The following is a 23524-nucleotide window of genomic DNA, read 5'->3' as shown; positions in this document are numbered from 1 at the left end:
GCAGAAAACCGGGAACGATTTCATCCCTCCCGTCCAATACTCCGAGGGCGTCCCGCCTTGTTGTGAATCATCCTCTTTCTTGTCGTGCCATAGGATCGTGCTGATAAGACATCTTCGGTGGAGGTTAGCCCTCCCCGACGGAGGTTGTTATTCTTCACAGCAAGATCCAACAACTCAGCTCTCGGCACCCAACGCTGCCGGAGGGGAGGGAAGGAGAGAGCCCGCTGACTCGGCAAGCTCGGTCGCCTCTCCGGCTCGCCGGCTCGGATGTTGCAATCTCTCGCCTGCTTTGCACTGAAGGACGGGTCAATCACGCCGCCTGCTCGTGGCCACTGGTCAATAACTGGCCCAGCTGCGAAGCGCCGACCAATCGGATCGTGGGCAATTGCCATACCCCCTGCGAAAGAAACCAATAGAAAAGCAGAACCTCGGAGGAGCCCTGCCGTTTAGGGAGCTTCTGAGTTCGAGTAGAGCTAAGAAGAAGAAAGAGAGACGCGCGATCGAGACAGGCAGAGGAGCTCTGAAGCTGGCAACCATGGACGCTAAGAAACACGTAGCCAATTTCGGCGCCGGACCAGCGAAACTCCCGCGATCGGTAGGTACTCCGAATTGTCGAAGGCATCTGGGAGGATGTCCTATAAACGGAGCGGGAGGGATGCTCCGCGCTGTTTAATTGAGGAAGATTGCCCTGAGGCTGTGGTGCCGCTATGCCGCGAGAGTAAGCGTTGCTACCGAGTAAACCTGGGTTTAAATAGGGATTACTTTAAAACCTGAAGGCCGAACGTTGCTTTCTTAAGTGCCCATGTTAAGAGAGCAACTTTGGGAAGGATGCTTGGAAACTTTGCGTCGCAGTGCTTGGAAAGAAACGATGGGGAAGATACTTCTATCCTTTGCATCGGGCCAATTTATTTTCGTTTTTAACGAATACTTTGGATGCAAAAAAAAAAAAAAAAAAAGTCAGGAAACGGTGACCCTGTTGACATGGTTGTCCTGGAAACTCGGTGTTAGGGATCTCAGTTACACTCTTCAAGCATGCTGATTTTACTCGATTCACTAAGTTTCCTAGTATGCTTAGCACAGTATTACTTTTATCTTTTAATCCTAGTTTAAAGTAACAGAAACTTGGCATTTTGGTGTTTTACTTTTCTAAATGTGATGCCATCCAAAAGACTGTTTTTTTTAGTAAAAAAACCAAACCCAGAACATTAACACTTGCAAATCAGACATTACTAAATGGAAAAATAATATTTTTTTCTTTCAAAGGTATATTTGCAAAGCAACTGCCCACATGGTGGGATTGCAGGATATTTTGTCTTTGTATTTCCCCCCTCTTTAATTCCTAGTATTAGTGTGATCCAATCGGATCTCCAACTTTTCATTTCATTTTATTTCAATCGTGGTAGGGATAACAAGTTGTATTTCTGTCATAGCAGCCAAAGCGTATTGCTAATTGGCGCACCTCGTGGCTTTAAGAATAGTGCATGTTCAAGTTATTATTGTGCCCCAGAGTATAAATTCGGACATATGCAAAAAAGTAGGTTCTCCTGTTTTCCATTTGGGAAAACTGGAGTATCTAATTCCTAACCATTTTGTTTGTGCATTCAAGAGAGGAAAGTATTTGAAAAGTCCATTGTCTTCTCTTGCTGAATAAATCCTTTATGAATGTGTAGGGCAGACATAATTGTAGATACACAGGGTACAACTTCAGGCAGCTTCATGCTAACTGAATTATTTTCCAAGTATGTAACTCAATTTAATCCAAAATGTTGCATCAGCAGCTGTCTTGATTCAATTACATTTTGAAGGTGTGGCTCTTTATATCTGGTTTTTCAGCTTTCCAGCAGAACTGCATGTCTAAACAGTTTCAAAAATAACCATGTTTCTTACTCAGGCCTAGAAAAAAGTGGCATTGCTATCTATTTGGGTTAGTTAACATTTTATCCGGGACATGCCCTCCTCCCTTTTAAAAGAAACAATTTTCTATGTGAAGCAGCTTGTAAGGAGTGGCTGTGGAGATTCTCAATTATCCAAGCTATGGTTGTCCCAAAGTGCTTTTCAAAAGGCAACTGTACTTTATTGTTTTTTCCTCCCTTGACAACGTTTTATTTCTCATCCACAAAGCTTCTTCAGTTCTGACTGAATGGTGGGGGATGGAAGGATTTATATTATTTGCAGTCAACTGCAAAGCACTCTTAGAGTTGTTAAGGCCACTTGGGAGTTAATCTGTACCTGAGGGTAACTTGAATCACCTTTTAAAGACATCAAATTCCACATTTTGGACAGATAGGACCACTGGTTTGAATGAGATCAAAGAGCCCGCCAATGTTAAAATTGAACAGCCCTCTCTTAACAGAGGGGGAGAGATACAATACTACCTATCTCTTGTCTACAACATAGTCCTTTCAGTACTCCCAGGAAGGTTCCACACCCATTTGTAACCCAGGTGCAGTTTAATTAAACAAAACAGAGAATGATTTTTTTAAATGTTCTAAAAGAGAAGGATGAATGATAACAGTTGTTTTGTGAGTAACTTATCCAAGATAGAAGTTCTGTAAATGAGGTTTGCTGAACTTACTGTGGTCTGCTAAATGTTAGAACATGGGTCTGTTTGGGCTGCTAGACACTCATGGAATTTTTTTTCACATGTATGGGTGAACTGGGTATGTTTAGCTTAAGAGAAAGAAGGACTAGGGGAGACATGATAGCAGTGTTCCAATATCTCAGGGGTTGCCACAAAGAAGAGGGAGTCAAACTATTTTCCAAGGCACCTGAGGGTAGAACAAGAAGCAATGGGTGGAAACTAATCAAGGAGAGAAGCAACTTAGAACTGAGGAGAAATTTCCTGACAGTTAGAACAATTAATCAGTGGAACAGCTTGCCTCCAGAAGTTGTGAATGCCCCAACACTGGAAGTCTTTAAGAAGATGTTGGATAGTCATCTGTCTGAAACGGTATAGGGTTTCCTGCCTAGGCAGGGGGTTGGGCTAGAAGACCTCCAAGGTCCCTTCCAACTCTACTATTGTATTGTATTGTATTGTATTGTATTGTATTGTATTGTATTGTATTGTATTGTATTGTATTGTATTGTATGTTTGAACTCTTGCAGCATGTCAATTGCAATTGTGGGCTTGTCCAATTGCAGAATAATTGTTATAGAAGGCCTCATCAGTTATAAAACACTGGTTTATATAAACTCCTGGCCACTTCTCGCTCTTGGTTTGTTTGTTGTTCTATTATTTATTTATTATGGTATTTATATCCTACCTTTCTTTCTGTTGGACAAAGGTAGCTTACAATAGTAAATGGAATGTAAATTATAAGCAGAACAGCATCAATACAAATATAATCCAAATATAAAAACTGTTAGGGGGGAAGTGTGAGGGAAAATATGTGTTTTTATCAGTTTCCTCAGTACTAGGAGATTGAGGGACAAGTCCATCTGCTTTATTTCTTGAAATCATTTTTTTTCTGGCAGCATGGCTACTTCAAAAATAATTGCTGGGTTGCAGCTGCTTATTTCTTTGTACTTCTTAAGAAAATGTGTAACAAAAATAATGTTTATTTCTAGAAATAATCTTGGAAATAAAGATGGTGAAATTCCAGCTTTCAAAATAGATTTTATATTTAAATAGTTACAGATGGCCTACGATTCAATGGGGTAATAAATCCCTGTGTTACTTGTAAAATCTAAATGACATTTTTGTGTTGGTGAGTCTTCTAAACAAAGATTTCCCAAAGTGACCCTCATTTAAAATAATAAAAAATTAAATAATCTAGAACAACTGAGAAACTAATAGATATTGGAATGGGAAAAGGAGACAAAGTAATCCAAATTTGAAGAAGAGGTGGATTGTGTAGGTAATCCTAGGAAAAGATTTTTGATCCATTTGATTTAAATTGATTAAATGCATCCTTCAAATTATTTTTCCTCTTAGAATCCATACTATTGTACAGTTATACTGTAGTAGGCTTACTATGGCAGACTGTAAAACCTTAGATGATCAGTAGTTGGCAATAAAGATAAGAGTTTTTGCTATCTCCTCATTGCCCTCTAATGGTCCTCTGAATTTTTGCAGTCCAGATAAAATAAGCCTAGATTACTCAGTAGTACAAAGCACATACTTCACAACAATGTGAGCGTGCACTCATATTTGTGAACCGGTAGGGAAGGTAAGTGAATACAACCCCTGCATTGAAGCTCTTGGGACCAAATTTTGGCAGCTGATAGAAACATCCAGAGCTATTAACACTCAAATCAGGCAATACCTGGCTAGGATCTTGGTGGAATTATACCACTTACTTTTGGATAAATGTTAAAGCATATATGTAAAGATGCAAACAATAATGAATCTAAGTGACTTTCTATAGAATATATGATTTGCCTGTGACATGAACATAATTATATCAAATATTTTTTGCAGGTATTATTGGAAGCCCAGAAAGAATTGGTGGATTACAAAGGCCTTGGTATTAGCGTCCTTGGTAAGGAACTCATCTTTATTTGGAGTGTTACCAAAAATGAAAATGTAGGGAAACAACTGCTACAAAGAACAGGGGGTCAACCCAGCAGTGTAATCCTTTGAAGTCTGCTACCGGTTTGGTGAGCCTGCTACCGAGCGCCCGCTTTGCACACATGTGCACCTGAGGCGCGCCCACACAGTGATTAAAAAGGAACATTTTGAAGCCTTCAGAGTCTGTAAAGGTAAATAGAACAGTGAGGGGGGGGGGGAATATGCTGTGCCACGTGATTTAGATTAGCTAGAAAGCAGGAAAGCCGAAGATTCTACCGTGTTTCCCCGAAAATACGACCTGTCCCGAAACTAAAGCCTTGCCACATTTTTTGCGTGGGCAAAAATATAAGCCCACCCCTGAAAATAAACCCCCTGGACAACCCCCCCTCCGGCCAGGCAGAGCACTGCTCACTGACCTAGCATTATCCCAAAAGCACCAAGTTGCAGGAGCCGGGGGAGGGGAAGCGCTCCTGTTGCTTGCCGCCTTCAGGCTACTGCTAGGTTGGGGAGTGGCATTCTGCCTGGCCGGAGGGGAGAGTTGCCGGGCGGCTGCTCCCTTGTGAACTGGCTCCCGAAGAGCCGGGCACAGTCTCAGGGGCAAAGCAGCCATGAGGTAACCATGATCATGAGCAGCCGCCCGGCAAATCCCCTCTCCAGCCGGGCAGAGCGCCATTCACTAGGGGGTATCCCTAAGGTGCCAAGCCATGTGGCGCTCTACCCGCCCCCCAGCTCCCACGGCTTGGCACATTCGGGATACCCCCTAGGTCAGTGCATGGAGCTCTGCCCGGCTGGAAAGGGGAGCTGCGTGAGCGCCTGTTCCGCCCGCAGCCTCACCAAGCCCTTGCGCAGTTCTCCCAGGCCACTGCCGCTGGCTGCTGCTGCCCACCGCCGCCCGCTGCAGCCCTGCTCCGAGCATAACTTCCAAACTCCAAAACATGGGGCTGAGTCTTCCAGCATCGGCCTCTCTAGGAGTGCTTTTTATGGTGGGCTGGCTGCTGGACAGAGAATCTTCCGGACAGAAAGTCTTCCAGCTTGCCATCACTGGTATAAGGTATCCTGCTTGAGCAGGGGCGTGGACTAGAACACCTCCCAGGTCCCTTCCAACTCTGTTATTCATATATATTTGATCATTAGAGAGAGACCGAGCAGTATTAAAATTGCTTTGGTCCTGTTGTAGCTTTCCCACAGTATTATGTAATGCCAACCCTTGTTAACTATTCCCCATTTATGTTCTCTAATGAAATGAACTGAGGTTCCAACTGCTTCAGCTCTTTCTTCTGAACCAAAAAAATAATTGTATTTCACTTTATTATTCTTAATCACTTTGATGGGCATGGGAATGTTCCTGCATTCTTGTGTCTGAAAGTCATTTCAGTGGCAGGAGCTGATCTATTGTGCCCCATTTTTACGGCCTTAGTTCTTTTGCCTCCTTTGAGTATATGAAACATGATACGTACTGTATGTAGAATGTGCTCACTGGTGCATGTGATAGATAATTCCTCATTTGGGTCTAAGCTCCATTTATTCACGACACCCTTGCGGAGTTTAGCAAATTAATTTGTCTGCTCTGTTTACAGTTTCTTAGGTGCTTTTTAAACTGCCTGAAGAAAGCCAAGTTAAAATGCAATCATTTGAAATGCTACAGTATGTTTGCTTTTATAACATAATGTCTTTGATTTCCTTTCTCTAGAAATGAGTCACAGAACATCTGATTTTTCAAAAATCATCAAAGCCGCTGAAAACTGCTTATGTGAACTCCTGTGAGTTTTCCTGTTTATTCACACCATTAAAAGCTTGACTTCTGAAAATACTGTACTTGCAATATATATTTTCCCTTTGGATGTGTAATATATTTATGATGTTTCAATGAAACATTATCTGTTTATGGCTTATTGCTATAGAAATAAAATGGGATGCTTTGTGATTTGTTTTTGGCAGGGATTGCTATACATTTTTTTCAGGAAGGTTTTTTTTAAAAATCATTTCTGTTTTATGATAGCTTGTAACAGCCATGTGTTACATCTAATGTCTATAATAGTACTTAACATTAATGGTTGGATCTCAACTAAATTCTTTGCATTTAGCCATTGTTAAAATCAGGTTGACATTTTTCACACTGATCTAAACAGGATTTAAATTTAACTAATTAGATCCAATGCAGTCTTTTAAACAAATATATTAACTATTGGGAAAAGGGTAATCTAAAGTAGAGAATTGGTGAGTGGATTTTAAAATCCTTTTTCTGCTAGGGGTGCATAGAGGATGTAGCTTTCAATTTTCCTGAGAATTGTTGTAATGGGTGCTTTCATAGAAAGGTAGATCCTCTTTGCTATGTGACATTATTCTGCTAATCAGTATGACGACTCTTTTTCATTGAAGTGTATTATTAAATACTTATGATGGGCTGAAGCACAACATTGCTCTGCAAAAGTTGTTACAACTATTTGATAATGTTTAGTATGCATAGGAAAAATTATTGGGGGGAAAATCAAGAGTTTCACACTGTTTGTTTTCTGGACTGCTTTATAACATGATTGGGAGTATCTTCATTTTCCATTATGCCTCATTATGGAGCTCCTGAGTGCTAATAAGGACAGAATATATACTTTTTAATAAGGCCTCAATCTCTGGTATATACTGTACTTGGGTTTTTATTCATTCTCAAGACAGCTGCTGCCAATAGTTGAGCATGCCACTCAGAATATATTCCAGAGATGGAATGCTCATACTTTAATTTCAACAGAGGCTAAAAAAATAGAGGCCTTGAAGTTTTAGGAGCATCCTTGTACATTCTTTCAGTCCAACAAGTGCTGCTTTTGCCAGTTTTTGCCTTTTGTGGAGACCAGATTCTATCAAACATGTCTTCATGTGGCATCTCCTTGGAGGCTGGCATGTTTTCAAAATTGTCACCTTGCACATTCCAAACTGGATGGCATGTGATGTATCTAGATTGGAGTGATTGATAAAATTAGTTCTGATTTCTTGGGGATCTTTTTTAGAGAGCTAATTAAATATTATTAATCCAATATTGAGCATTTTTTAAACTTCAATCTGGCATTTTGAGAAGCAGAATAGTTATGCATTCTGCCAGTAAAAAATAAAACAGTATAAAGATTATCAAGATACTTCAAGTTTTAAAATATGAGCAAATATATGCATTGTACTTTACAAATAATATTTATCACTCTGGCAGAAGAAGATTATGCATTGAGCCACCATTTGGTGTGATTATTTCTAAATAAGCATTAATATATTGTAATGTAATGTATTGTTTGTGTAATGTAATGTATTGTAAAGTTTTCTCTACTTGGATGCAGTCTTCTGTTTTTACCAGGCATAATTAATGAATTATTGCTCTCCCCCTGACCCTTTCTTCTGTTTTGCCAGCAATATACCAGACAATTACAAAGTGATATTTCTCCAAGGTGGTGGATCTGGCCAATTCAGTGGCATTCCACTTAATCTCATTGGGCTTAAAGAAGCCAGGTGTGCCGATTATGTGGTTACGGGAGGTTGGTCAGCCAAAGCAGCAAAGGAGGCAGAGAAATACGCAAAGGTGAACCTTGTGCATCCCAAGCTTTCAAGTTACACAAGTAAGTTAATTTACTTGCATGAAAATGTGTACTAGATTATTTTCTTTCTATTGTTTGATAGTCTTCACATTATAGAAGCGTGTATGTATGCAATTTTTCTATGCCTGTGTCTCTCTGCATTTATTCCTCCCTACTACAGTTCCCTTCAACTGATCCAAAAGGATGCTATGATTGATGGCATTAAAAGTCACTGAGAGGTCAAGGAAGGCTAGGTTAGCTGCATCCCTTTTCTGGCACTGCTGCATAACCCTGAGAAGTGCCATGAATGTTCATGAAATATTGTGCCCAGGCATAAAATCTATTTACAAAAGATCCAGATAATTTGTTTCCTCCAGGATCCTTACAACTACAACCTTTTTAATAAACTTCCACAGAAAGGGGAGGTTGGAGGCTGGACAAAAATTGTCTGGAGCCGTTGGGTTTAGTGATGGCCTCTTAAAGAGGTGGCACACCAGTGGAAGCACACATATACCCAAAGAGGTTGATACCACTACATGGAACTAACCACATGCAAACTCCTGGGAGGACTTCAGCACTCAGAATAGACAAGAATCTAACAAACAAGTGGCCAGGTTAACAGTCTCAAAGATGCTGTCTACTTCATCAGGAGTTATAGCATCAGGCTACTTCCACTAACCAAGTATGATGTTGCCTCCATCACATCTAGATCAGCTCATTTGGAGTTCAACTTTGTAAAACTGCTAAATGCCTAGCATATTCTTTACAGCAGCCCAGTACATGGTTCTCTGCACTGTCCCTCTCCCAAAATGATCATGTCACTCTATTAAAGGCAGCTGAGTGGCTATCAGCAGACATAATAAGAATGGAGAAATAACTATGTTCTGCTGTTATATAACCTCTAATATGGGCTTTTACATATGTTTGGTTAGGTTCATTTTTCAGTTTTCTCCAGGGGTGCTTTTGGGTCATGCTGTTGTTTCTTGATATTTTATCTCCCAGAAGTCCTCAGAAAATCAATGGACACCCCACCCCCCCAAATTGAAATACTATACAATAAGAAGCTATGTAGGAGCAATCCAGTCAAAGTCTCTTGTCACCTTCCTATTTCCAGGCAGAAAGTAAGGGCTCAGACATATAATCCCACCAGATCCTTGGGAACCCCTCTGACCCATGCCCCTTGAAACAATTCTGTATCATCAGTCTTGGGTGAATTGAACTAATAGATCCCACCTTTCTGTAGGGAAAGGGTAGTGGAAGGGATAGTATTCATGCATGTGGGTCTTTAATCTTCTTACAAAAGAAGATTAACATCTCTTCATTTTATATATAACAGGCAATGTGTACAATGGAGATCTTCTCTGCAGATCAAGCAACTATTTGTTTGGAGAGCTAGTTAGATGAATGGATGGAAGAACAGAAAAGAAACTGCAGATACTATTCCATTGTACATGGAAGAGCAGGACTTTAAGTACCTAGAGCACTGATTTCTCCCCCCTGCCCTTCTTTGTTATGGCTTAAACCTCCTGCCCATTAAGTGGCTTTCAGTATCTTCTTTTGATATATTCTCAGATATCGAAAATATCCTGGATCTCTTTGAAAAAACAATAGCAGCTTCCTCATTCATTTCAGCCACTTGCATTCATTGTGTGCAGATCCTCTGATTTGCTTATTGTTGACTGTTGGTTACTTGGTAAACTCGCTAAAGTCAGATCTACTTTGCGAAAATAATTATCTGTCAGGCAAGCATGGTAACTGGTTGAAATCCAAAAACTAATGTATAAGAGAAAGGGAACAATTCTGCAGGCGAGCACAAAAGAAACATATTAAGAATCCAGATATTCTTGGCTTCTTTTCTGAATCTCCTTGGCTTTCCATAGTTAATTGGAATTTTCCTGCAGGAACTCAAGAACTTCCCTCTTAAACATTACAGGCTTGGGCATGGATGCTGCAAATTTCTTTAACTTGAATAAACTTTGGTAATAATTAATATATACATTTCTTTTAAAGGGTCTTTGAAGTTCTGAAATATGACCAGTGTGATCTCTTGTGTACCAAATTACCTTTAAAATAAATGTCACATTATATCAAGACTGATAAGTACAAGGGTAGGCAACTTAGTGTCTGCCAACTAATTTGGGCTACAATTCCTTTATCTCGTAACTGTATTGACTGTGGCTGATAGGAATGTATAATATCTGAAAGGTCTTTACTTTCCTGTCACTGAGCTAGTGGACACATACCATCATCTTGCTATTCTAAAAGATGTATTGCGTTACTCTGGATTTGCTGCAGTGTTTCAAAGTTGGTTTCTCTAATGCAAATATTAGGTATTGAATGTTTGCTTCTGTCTCTTGCTTCTGATGCAAACCAGCAACCTTTGCTCATTCCCTGACTGAAATGGCAGGTTCCTAATCATGAGGAATTCATGGATTTCACAGTAAATAGGTGAACAATTTTGGTGCGTGTGTGAGAGAGTGAATGAGAAAGTATAAAGTTGCAATTCTCATATTTTATGATTATTTATAAAGATTGTGCTGATATTCCGGAGCATCGATAGTCTATGTTTGGGGAAGTAATTGAGGATTAATTTACTTGCATCAAAAATAATTTAGAAGAAATTTTCAGCAGAGTACTTCTCTACTGTTCATTAAAGCAGCCCACCTTTTTTTTCTGGCTACTACTGTGTGAGCTTTAAAGAGTGTGACTGCTTGATGCAAACCCAGCTACCACGTATGCAGTGGCAAAATTCTGTGTTGCTGCAATGTCCAAAAGAAAAAAAATTGGTTACTGAATTATAGTTGTCATCTTGTACCAATTATTTGGACATATCTCCAACAATTTCTGGACCATTGTATTTACTCCCATACTTATTGGCTTTTCACCCACGTAAACCAGGGAGTGACCCGAACAGTTTGAGAACATGTATGTCATTATCCATTTTTAATGTCAATACTTTTAAAATATATTTTAATGTCAGTACTTTTTTTAATATATTGTAAAAAGTAATGTGTATTGCTGGTCTTTGACCGTAATAAAGATTTATATTACTGCTTTAAAAAGTTGACTCAAGTTGCAGCAATTCTTGCAGTAGCTGCAATCTTTTTTCAGGATCATGCAGAGGCTTGAAAAAATCAGACTACTTTAATGAGTAGCAGAGATGCTCTATGCATGTAAGGTTTGAAAAATGTCTTCTGAATGATTTTCTAAATAAAAAATTGACATTCAAAACTAGAGTGAAATACCAGATAAATTGCACACATGGAGCGTTTGTATTTTTAAAAAAGTATGTTCCTTTAAATGCTCAAATAGTTTGAAACTGAAAGTTATTTTGATTGCTAGTTAGTTACTTTCTTTCCATATCAAGTGGATTTTCCTCTCCCAGTTTATCACACTCTGCTTTCTCCAAGTAGTTGTGCAAGGTTGTGGAGGCTTACGTATTTTTTTTTTTTAAAAAAAAACACGTTCCTTGCTGAAGTAGGAGATTAACTTTGCTGGCAGTGCATTTGACCTTTGGCAGTCATTCCTGGCATATCAATGCAACCAACAATTGCAGAACAATTTCAGAATACGTTTTTATTTCAGGCTGAAATAAAATAATAATAATAACCATTGTTTTCCCATCATCTTATCTTTTTCAGAAATCCCTGACCCAAGCACCTGGAACCTTAATCCAGATTCCTCTTATATCTATTATTGTGCTAATGAGACTGTTCATGGTGTGGAATTTGACTTTGCACCTGATGTTGGGAAAGCAGTTTTAGTTTGTGATATGTCATCAAACTTCCTCTCCAGACCAGTGGATGTTTCAAAGGTAACTTTCCAAAAGGCATTTTGCAATATGTAATGATCTCAAATTTAAGGTCACCAGGGTCAATGCCTCTGCTCCTCTTACTGAGGGCTGATCATATTCAATTTACAAGCTTGAATATGTTCTATGCATTAATGAAGCAGTTAGAAGTATATAAATGTTTTGCAAATGGACTCATGAATGTAATGGATCTTTCTTTTTATTTTTTCCTCCCAATGATAAGTTTGGTGTCATTTTTGCTGGTGCCCAAAAAAATATTGGCTGTGCTGGAGTCACAGTGGTAATAGTGCGTGAGGATTTACTCGGGTATGCTCTGAAAGAGTGCCCCATTGTGTTGGACTACAAAGTGCAAGTAGAAAACTCTTCGTTATACAACACACCTCCATGCTACAGGTACTTTTGCTAAAGTTAATATTAATTTCATTCTACTAATTACTTAGAAGTTTCTCTACAATTGACTTACTTTTTGATCAGTAGCTTTAGACTTTATGGTGCCAGATTGCTATTCCTCATCTAGATTTATCAAGAAATGGAGAGAAGGGAAGTAATTTTTCCCAGTGGCACCAAATTTCAAGTAAAGCCTGGCTTAGTGTTTCCCTTTTGGCCATTGGTGAATGTTGGATGTGTTGTCCTATCTAGTAGCAGCACACAAAACCTATTGTGCTAAGCTTACTCTTGGGGGAAACTTCTAAACCTTTTGAAGAACATTTCAGAAAATTTGAGTGATGCAAGAAATGTTAATTCTAGAACAGTCAGTTCTTTGTGCTACATAATGCAGTAGGTCAGTACAGTCCTCTCTTTCTTCTGGGCTGATTAGCTGCAAATTTCTAAGCTCAACATGTTTGATAAAGATTTTGGTCACAGATATATACTAGCATATTTGAAGAACATAATGTGTTCTAGTATGATAATTATTAACCTGCAAATTGGCTGGGGATGTGGATTCTGAGTTTATTTTTAAAATCAAACTCGCCGTGCTATGTGTGTTGCTAGAGATTGGCTACATTTTAAATTCTGCCTACTACTTTTCTTCCTTTTTAGTGACAGCATGGGTTGCCAAGATCCTGAATTAAATGTTCAAGAGTTGGCAGACTGATGCGCTGAATTAAATTCCTGCAATGTGGATCATTTTAACTTCCCGTCAATAGCAGACTTGCCTTCCTGACATTAATCTTCTGGGTAGATATTAATAACCTTTTCCCCCCAGAAGAAATCTCATTTCCTAGCTACAAGGATTTGCCTGATATTTAAATCTATGACTAAACCTGCTTTAGGGACAGCACTGAAACTGGCAGTGTGGCTTTAAAGTGGGTCATTCAGTTATATTCTACCCCCCCTCTTCCTCCTCCCCCCTCCCATCTGCTTAGGGAATAGGGAAGCTTAGTTGAAATTCAGCTCAACGTGGAGAAAGGATTCTGCATTGGCCAACAGGGATAAGCAAATCTGACTTGGCAAGAGTGCACAGAGAGGCAGGGGGAAAAAAACCTCATGAACTGAATGCTGCCATCAATGTTTGTAGATTATATTCTGCCAATAAAAAGCCAAAAGGCCACAAAATCTTAGGGGATGGCAATATTTCTCTTCTCGTAAGTTTTTACATCGTTTCAGCTATTCAGAGTTGTTGGGAGTTGGGTAGCATGCAAGTTTAATGAACAATAATAAACTATTATTGCTGGTCACATAATAAACCAGATGTAATAGACTGTGTTTGGCATTTTTATCCACCTATCGAGCCTTCCCCAAGAACCTGGGATAGGCAGATGTTGTGTGATGGTATAAAATGTGTTCTTGCATGATTTAAGCTGCTCCAAATAAAGCTGCCTTTTGCAATTGACTGATAGTGATTTTGTCAATGCCATTGGTGTTCAAGTGGTACTCCAGATGTTTTGGAATTGCACCCAAGGCACCTATTACTGTTGCTTTCTTTTTCCACAGTTGTTGTTGTTGTAATTTTTAAAGAAAAAAATATTCAGTTTAAACATTGTATCAAAGCTTTTCTTTGGAGCATTTACCCGAAAAAGGCCACATTATCTGAGACTTGTTTTACAGGGACTAGTGTGCACCAGTTCTGTGAAGAATTGTAACTTTTGAGCATATAGCTTCTAAAGACTGGACCAGTGGTAAGACTATACTGGGCACTGAAAGACTGAAGACACTGTTGGCTTTAATGCTGTTAAGTGCTGGACAATAGTTTGATCCCAAGACTGTTGATTTATAATAATATCCCTCAAATTTAGTGAACGTAGTACTTCTCATAGTAGCTAAGGAGCTGGAGTATTTTGGTTAAAAGCCTTCCGCGGCCCTGAATGTATTTAGAGGCTTTGAATACCGTTAACCTTGGCAAGAGGATAATAAATATTTTTCAAAGTGGGTTGAAAGGATTGTTGAGAGATTTTGTGAGTAAAGGTACTTGAAATTGTTTGAAACTCTAGTGTAGAGTAGTCATACTAGTTATTGTGGTAAATATTTAGTTTCAGTCTCTTGCATTGTTGTTCAGAAATATACAAAAGTTTACCTGCAAATGAATTAAAAGCATTTAGGATGGAGATTTCTTGTGCTTTTTAAAGACAAATTCAAAGGTCACATTGTATGAAAATTCTGAGATTGGGCTAATATCTGAAGGCAATTCCAACCTTTGAAGGACCCAAGATTGGAGAATGCTGGTCTAATAGCTTTTGAAGTATTCATTAAACACTATAACAAACGAAAACCTTTTAGAAGTATTGCAAACGTGCACACAATTTATTATTATGCAAAACAGAGTCCATAAGAAAGATCCCTGCTTCAGCAATTTCGTAGCTAAAATCACACTCAGTGAATTACTTGCATTTTGTGCTTTCATTTCCATGCAATAACTTTCTTTGAAAATGGTAACTAACAAATGCATGAAAGCTACTGAGTTCTAGTAATTGTTGTTGGCAAGTAGCTTTGCGAAAAATATGCTACAGTATATGTATGAAAGAAACAGATGGATAGTTAGTTCAATGGATAGGTGAGGATATTACATGCATAACACCAGCATTTTTTTGGCAAATTCATTTTCCTTTCTTTTGTTTAAACTGAGATTAAATGTTCCACACTTGCAGAAAATTTCTTTTCCTTGCAATTTTGCCAGGAGCATGCAGTTTCCATTGACTTTAAGATCACATCAGGTTTTCTGTTGCATGTAAAGGGTCTTCTCCAAAAATGAGTTGGTCAAAGTGTATCTGAGGAGCGTGTTCAGGCGTTTTCAAAAGTGAATTGGATGTCTGTAAGTTTTAGTTGTTCTCAAAATGCAGCATCAACTAAATGGACAAAGATTTTCATTTTATGCACTTTGGAGGCCATAAAAGGGACTAATATTCCACATAGATGTTTGCACCATAATTTCTACAGCTATGACAGAAAATTATCCAATAAGGTTGTTGCTCTGATGGAAATTTCTTTTGATATACAGTTACAGATTTTCTTTTTCCTGCTCTTTCAAATCTCCATAGTTTTGAGTTAATTCTATGCTAGATTTCCTGAGCCTAATATTTTATATTGGAGAAGCAGAATTTGTTGAATGAGTAATTGGAGCTTTTTCTTCTTGATTCCAGTATCTACATCATGGGATTGGTCTTGGAGTGGATAAAAAACAATGGAGGTGTTACGGCTATGGATAAACTAAGCCAAATTAAATCACAAATGATTTATGATATTATCGACAAATCTAAAGGATTCTATGCGTAAGTATGATTACTGTAAAGAAAGGGGCTTATCGTAAGGCATGGCTTGATGCCTGAATATGTCTGTTCATGTCAAGAAAGGGGGAATTAACTCCCTTAAAATTGCCACTGAAGCCTTTCCACATGTTAGAGGCAAGCAAAGAAGTTAATGATCACATCAGAGGCCTCTTGTGTCCTTTTCGATAAACACAAAAGAAGGACTATGAATCTATAGCAAACAGAAGAACATGTCACATGAAATATTGCTGTGCAAAGCAGAAATATTTTGGAAACATATTTAAAACTTTTGTCTGTAGGAAGGGACGGGAAAACATAACCTTTTAAAGTAAAGAAATGTGTCCTAATATCAAGATTGGTCACTTTTATAGTTTGATTTAGCGTTTGGCAAAAGAAGGGAATTCAGTTCAAAAATAAAATAACAAGTTGGCAAGTAGGTTTGCCAATCAACAACTTGCTTCACCATACAGCTGCCTCTTTCCTTTAAGTAATATGCAAAATACATGTGGAATAGCTACTGTATAATATGGAGGTGGGTTAACAGGTTTCACTTAACTATGATTGAAGAATCACAATTGGCCGGGTGCCCAGAACATGCTAAGTCATAACTAGAAAGTTTCTGCAGAAATCCAGATTTTAAAAGGAAAGAAATGATTGGAGTAAATGGGGTGTTTATTCCATAAGGATTGTACAACTCAGGAAACTAATTTCATTTAAGGAGAGGCCGACAGGTGTAATGTATGTACCTTGAATCACCTTTCCCCTTCAAATCTGGGTCTCTTCTCAATCCTAATAAACTTTCTTGAACTTTTAATAAATTGTCCTGAAACATTTCTTGAAATGGTTTGCAAACAATGTATTAAAATTTACGATGGCTTAGCGCAGTGTATGAGCCCAGACAGTGTGTTCAGGTACAGGCAAAAGGTCACCAAGGATCTGCTCTGCCAAGTGTAGAAACAGCAGAACAGCTTCCACTTCCGGGTCTACTTATTATCAGTTGAAGAAACAGACTGTCTAGGGCAGGGGTGTCCAAACTTGGGAACTTTAAGACTTGTGGACTTCAACTCCCAGAATTCCCCAGCCAGCCATGCAGTAGGTATAAAAAGGTTGACTACCCCTGGACTAGAGAGATTACAGTTTTTCAAATAACTTGCCTCCTTTTAAAATGTTACTCCTTTAATTTAGTTACTAATTACTTTTTGGTGCTTATAAAACAATTATCTCTTTAAGAGCATGCGTGAGTCCAAGAATTTATGGCAATTGCCATGACATATATATACTGCTCTTGGAGCCAGAGGTGAGATGCTTCTTCAAATTAGACACTGGGGAAAATCAGTAGGACTAAGCCTAGTCTCTCTCTTCTGGTCTCTCAGGGCTCTTACATTAACTAATGAGAATTATGCTTTAGTTCAAGAAAAGCTTCAAAGGCTTAATGATTTTTTAAAAGAAAAATTAAGGACTGTTCACATTAATTAGCCTTTGACTCTGATTCGCAACATGTTAAGTGTTCAGTGCAATGCAAGCTGGTATGCATAATGATCACGCATGTCCTCTACATGAGAAGTGCTTATCTGGTTAGGCTGGATAAGAATAATGAAAGTTGACCCCCAGCATATCAAGTGGACAGCAAATTGGAGAAGAATGCTGGAAAAATTTCCCTTTGTTGAACAGAGTTTTCAAATGCCATGTCATTATCTCTCCAATAGATCTTTGCAGAGGAAAGCAGCTACTGTGACTGAACAAATACCATGCTATTTAGAAGCATAACTAGCTCACTAATAATTCAATACATCAACTAATATATAATAATAAATCAATAAAAGTGAGGCAGTAATCGTTTCTATGTATGCGACATTTACAGATGCCCCGTGGAAATGAAGAGCAGAAGCAGAATGAATGTGCCCTTCCGGATTGGCAGCATTAAGGGTGATGAAGCTCTAGAAAAAGAATTCCTTGAAAAAGCTGTAGAAAACAACATGATATCCCTAAAAGGTCACAGGTAAGACAGAGATCTGTGGGGGGAAAAACCCCCTTTGTCTCAGGTCTTTCTAGGATATATCTGGATAAAATGAGTCTTGAGCTTGTGGTTTACACATATATGTGTGGATGCAACCACACATACTCATTCAAGAACAACAAATACCTTCTGTTTTCAGAATTAATGGACAAAAATATAACACATAGTAGACAACCTGAAACCTGTTGGGTGATTGTTTCAGCTGTGTCATTGTTCAGATCAACAGAATGATCACAGACAGGGAAAAAACTAATGGGAACGGGAGTGATTTCTGACTTTCTGCTGGCTTCCCCACTGAATTTGCTTGTGATAAGTTTGCACGGAGAATAGTCAGTGGAGAAGCCAGCAAGGAAGATTGCAAGTTGCTTGAATAAGTCTTTCCCAGCCACTTGCTTTCCATTCATCCCTGTGCACTTATGCCAACCACTTATACATCCACACACACCCTCTCTTCATGCAACACTTTTATGCACTGTCTCTGACTTCACTACATCACTTGGGCACTCCTCACATCCTCCATGACCCTTGTCCCACCTATTGTGCATCCCCTTGCTCCCTCCCCATGCAGCATCAGTAGTTTTCCTGCCGGGCTTGGATTTGCAATTTCCTGCTGGCTTCTCCAATGAATTTGCTAGTGAGAAGCAAGCAGGGAGCTTGAAAATCATAACCATGTTTAAACTTCCTGCTGCCTTCCCCATTGACTTACAGGAAGCTATTAGGGAGTATTGGAAATGACAGTCATATGACTGCAGCTGAACATGGTAGTGTGGTAGAGCTGAAACAGCCACAACTTCTCCAAATTCAATCCCATAGAAATAGTTGTCCTGAATTTAGGATACATTCTATAAGTTAGCCCATTTGAATTACATTTATTCAAAAGCAATTGACCTATGATGCACTGTTTCGTCCAGTTGAAAGTTACAAAAAGATGAATAGGCACAAGAGTTTTAGTAGTATATAAATAAGGTGTGAATAAGGGCAAATTGTTTGGTTCTGAGCCTCATGAAAAACACCCTTTTCTGGTTCTGACCTCATGATCGTGTAATGTCGACCACTGGAAATTTTTCACAATTGCTTTAGGATTTAGGATGCAGATGCATTCTCCAATAGAGCCCAAGTTTTTCCAGTGTTCAGCTGATCCTTGTTGAAAATATATACTCATCTGTTCTGACCCCCCTCTCCAAGCCTGTGAATAAACCAGAACACAGGCTTGGCTGTTTGCCACTGTTTAATTACTGAGATAAAGAATCCTTTGGCTGAGGGCCCAGACAACTCACGTTCAATAGAGCAACCCACATAATCCAAAGAAGCAACGCAGATAGTCCAAACGTACAGACACGGCTAGAATACACAGATAGATTTTCTTAACTACTAATTCGAACGGTTGTTTCCTGCAAATGTCCCCTCCCAACGCCTCACCTTTAGTCTCTCTTGGGAGAGGCCAATCCACAACCACCTGTGCTTAATCATCTTCTGTGAATCTGCCTACGGAGTTGCTGCTTCCGTTTCTCAGCCCTTCTCAATCTAGCATCAGGGACAAACTGCCTTTGATCCTCCCCACTGCTCCATGCCTCAGGCGCTTCCTGGTGGCCAACCAGCCTCTCTGGTCCCTGCTCTGAGTCTGAACCCTGCCCAGGGTCCTCCACATCATCCAGGGCAGACTCATATGGTTCCTTGCTATCCGAGTCCATCAGCAGCTCAACCGGATCCTGCTGGGCCACAACACTCATCTATAGACATATTCCTTACATGTACATTCTCCATTCTTTTGTTTCTGTGTTGCATCTATGGAGATTCTCAATCATCCAGGTCATGATTGTTCAAAGGTGCTTTTCCAAAAAGGAACTGGATTTTCTTGGGTTTTTCCTTGAAAATGTTTTGCTTTTCATCCAAAAAGCTTCTTCGGGTTTCAAGGGAAAAAAATCCCAAGAAACCCCAAGAAAGTCCTAATTTTTTTTTGGAAAAGTACCTTTGGGGAATTCTTATATGTGTTTTTCTTCCCAGTTTCATATTGCTGGAAGGTTATATTCTTGCAGAATAGTAAAAAGTCATCATGGATGAATAAAGTATAAAGAAATTTATATACTTTCAGTATAAAGAAATTATATAAATTTCTGCCCCATACATCCCTTCAACCGATCCGCTCTCACAGGGAGGGACTCCTCCGGGTGCCGTCCACGAGGCAGTCCCAGCGGGCGACGCCCAGGAGTAGGGCCTTCTCTGTGATGGGCCCGACCCTCTGGAATGACCTCCCCCGTGACATCAGAACAATCACTGATCTCCGCTCCTTCCGTAAGATGCTCAAGACCCACCTGTTTAGTTTAGTGGGCCTGGCCTAATCCCGATCTAGTTCCTCAATTCTGTACTTTTAAATTTTTGGGGTTGTTTTAAGCTAATTTTTATCTTTTATTACCCTGTACAGCCTTATAGTTTAATTGGTTTTTAAGTGTTATATTAGGTTTTAATGTGGTGTCTGTACACCGCCCCGAGTCCCTTCGGGGAGAGGGGGCGGTCTATAAATTTAATAAAATAAATAAATAAATAAATAATAAATTTTGGCATTTGCCAAGAAATAAATGTCTTTATGAAACAGAGTCACCATGTACCCCCTCTCCACTCCCTTCCCCATTTTCCTTCATATTTCAGATCTGTGGGAGGAATTCGGGCATCTTTGTATAATGCGGTGACGATTGAAGATGTTGAGAAGCTGGCAACATTGATGAAAAGCTTCATGAAGCTGCATTCATAACAAACTAAAGTAGATGGTGTTGGGGTGAACTGCTTTTGAAATAAACCAGCAAAGAATTAGTAACTAGAAAAACGTTAATACAAAATATTCCATGGCATTATATTTTTGAAACAAAGATGTTGATATTTTTTCTGGCCAGTCAAATAGGCATAGCAGTTTTGGCTGACTTGAAGACAGCCAAGCTGCACATTTCACCCTAAAACCAATGCTTGTTTCTGTGACTGTTCAGCGGTCCATAAAAGGATTGGTAAAATTTTAATTTTTAAACAGATTATATTGATCACAGGATACCAAGATTTCTGTGAAACATTCAGTCTCAGTGACGCCCACAATCCAATCTTGTATAAAACATATTTAAATATACTTTGTTACATTTCCCCCGACATTTGTTTCTGCCTTGATTTATTTAATTTAAAGTCTAAATCTTCAGAAAGACTGCCATAAGCTTGAGCTGGCCACTTTTTCAATGCCTGATCATTCCAAGTGCATATCACTAAAAGTGCCTAAGGAAATTGCTGCCAGTTATGCAGACCATAGGCCTCAACCTGGCAAATATTTTGAAACAATATGCCTAATGAATTGAAGGCCTGGCTCAATTGTTATTTTCTAACTGTTACTATATAGTTAACTATACCAAGGTGGAGGATTTTTTTTTTTTACTTTTAAAATAGTACATTTTAAATCATTTTGGCAATTTTATGTTCTCAGCACAAAAGTAAAAATTATTTTCCTATCCATTTCCCTTTTGAAGTCAACATTACTTTCATGTTTTTATAAAACTGAGTTGACCCCAAGGTTCCCCTTATTGATTACTTTTGGTCAGATGTATAATTTTGTTTTTTCAGAAAAGGCAGCAGCAGCAAACTGAGATTAAGTGTGTGCTACACACTTAATTGATAAAATCAAACTTAAAAGATTGGAAGGAGCCATGGAGATCATCTAGTCCAACTTCCTTCCCACTGCATTGTTCCTCTCCTCAGCCTTGGATGGTCTCCATCTAGGAGAATTGGCCCCTGTGAAGCAACTCACATTCTTTAATTTTGAATGCCATCTTCATATATAAAACCCTTATAATTAACTATATTGCTAATTTATAACATTGATCATCTCCCTAGCTGTTTTTTTAAATAACACATTATAAGTAGGATTATAAATTGGTTGTTTGATCAGTTTCCATCTCCTTAAAATGGACGTTTATCAAACAAGGAACAGAATTTCCAACTGAATGCAGAATTTTATTGCATTCGATATGGGTGCAGAATTATATTTGGGTAGAAGATCATTTATTGTGTCCTGCAAGAAGCATTGAGGATTATATGAAGGTGGAGGAGGTATCCATCTGCAAAGTAAGCTGTATTTTTCTTAATTCCAACCATTTTTAATCAGATGTTATATCTCTCCAATCACATCTGGATTTAAAAGGATTACATTTTGAGGGACATTCTGTCTTCCACAGTATCTGCCTGTCCTATGATGATAGTTGATATACTTTGGGTCTTTCTATTACAAAGTGTCATCTGATATCATGGTGCTTGCCGTTTGGAACAACCCTCCTGCAATTTGTATATGTCTTGTTAAAACCTGGTTCTTCAAATGTGGCATTTAAACCAAGCTTTGAATTAAATTTAGTAGCAGTCTCCTTTGATGAGGTGTTGGTTTTACTTTTCAGACACCTGCAATTTTATTTTCCCAGTTTTGTTCATTTGCTTTTAATATTGTATGTTGCTCAGAGTCACTATGAAATCAGTCAACTTTACAAATGGGATAAATACATTTTAAATAAGAATTGGCTACTTGAGTTTAACATTAAAACTGCACAGCATTCCTTCAGAAGCTGCATTGCGCACCATTCTGTACAGTATTAACATTATTTAAACATCTTTGCTATACTTAATAATATTCCTTGTTTATTTCTTGGCATAAGGTCTGAAGTAGATGTCCATGTACCCATTTAAAGGTGTGCATGCTGATTTTAAAATAGCAATGTTTTATTTTTTGTATTCCACTACTAATTGAAAATAATAATAATAATAAAAAAACTTAAAATAGCTTCTTGTGATTTGATTTTCTTTTAATATAAAACATGGTGAATATAACTTCTGTGAGACTTGTAGTATCATTAGCATTGGTTATAAAACTTCTTAAACTCCATAAAGATCATGTAAAAATATTTTTATTAATCTCACAAAGTTGAACTTTATTAGGATGAGAATCTCAACCTTTTTTTTTTAGGAAGAACAGCACATTTTGGTGCCCAAATACCAGAGGGCCATGATTGGGATCTAGTATTTAGTTTCCTCAGCCAAAGATTACAATATCAAGATCGCTCCTCCCCCTCCCCCTCCTCCTTCTCCACCACCCCTCCCCCTCTCATTTTACTCAACCTAGTCCAACCTAGATGTTATTCTTGGCTGGCATGCTTGTCACGTTGTTCCAAGAAAAGAGCATTTGCAACACAGAGGCAGTGATAGGACACTTTCTAGTATAAAGTACATAACATTTTAAAATCCTACATGATAGTCAGTAAATTCTCACTGGTACTGAAAGTAGGATGAACTATTTCTTCTTTCAGAATTGTCATAGTTCTTTCTTAGTCAAATCCCTAGTACTACGTGATGCTGCTTATCACACATAAAGGGTAGAGGACAATGTTACTATATGATTGTGATTTGACCCACTGGCCAAAATCAAATATTTAGAAGCTTATCTGAAATAATCCTCTCCTCAGGATTAAATCATGGCAACAAAAAAGTTTAGGTCGAATGGAAAACACCAGTTTTGAAAGTTGGCTTGAGTCTCTGGATGAAAGCTGATGTATTGAATTTTGCTAAGAGCTGCACTTTTGACATGAATTGGTACATGGAAGAAATTTGGTCTTGTCTTAGTTGATGTTGGAAAGCACATTGGAACCTATGAATAAATCATCTCTTGGCTTCTAAAGCCAAATATTGATAGCAAAGCGTAACAGGAATGTCTGAAAAGCATTGGTATAGATACCGATTAGCAGGACGAAAGTTTACATCCTATTCCACATTTTTCACTAATTAGGTAATTAAGTACCCTTCATCTCTAGTGTTTTAACTTAACAATTTTCATAATTGGTTATGCTTGTTGAGACTGATGCAATTTAAAATTCAACTGAATTAAGAAGATACTATCCCGGTTTGATTGATTGTACCATC

The 23524-nt window shown here is 38.5% G+C and overlaps 1 protein-coding gene across 1 annotated transcript; it reads left to right on the top strand.

Annotated features, from left to right (window-relative positions):
- Window positions 1-334: 334 nt before the first annotated feature.
- PSAT1 (phosphoserine aminotransferase 1) lies at window positions 335-22390 on the top strand. Its single transcript, XM_081942988.1, has 9 exons — window positions 335-595; window positions 4421-4481; window positions 6201-6270; window positions 7898-8103; window positions 11703-11875; window positions 12096-12265; window positions 15451-15579; window positions 17438-17575; window positions 20240-22390. The coding sequence occupies exons 1-9, from the start codon at window positions 536-538 to the stop codon at window positions 20340-20342; spliced, it is 1110 nt and encodes a 369-aa protein (XP_081799114.1). The 5' UTR covers window positions 335-535; the 3' UTR covers window positions 20343-22390.
- Window positions 22391-23524: the final 1134 nt, after the last annotated feature.

The sequence above is a fragment of the Natrix helvetica genome (genome assembly GCF_964273705.1).
Source record: "Natrix helvetica genome assembly, chromosome: 2".
Classification (NCBI taxonomy): domain Eukaryota; kingdom Metazoa; phylum Chordata; class Lepidosauria; order Squamata; family Natricidae; genus Natrix; species Natrix helvetica.
The sequence above is the reverse complement of the archived record's forward strand: the minus strand, read 5'-3'. Positions and strand labels throughout refer to the sequence as shown.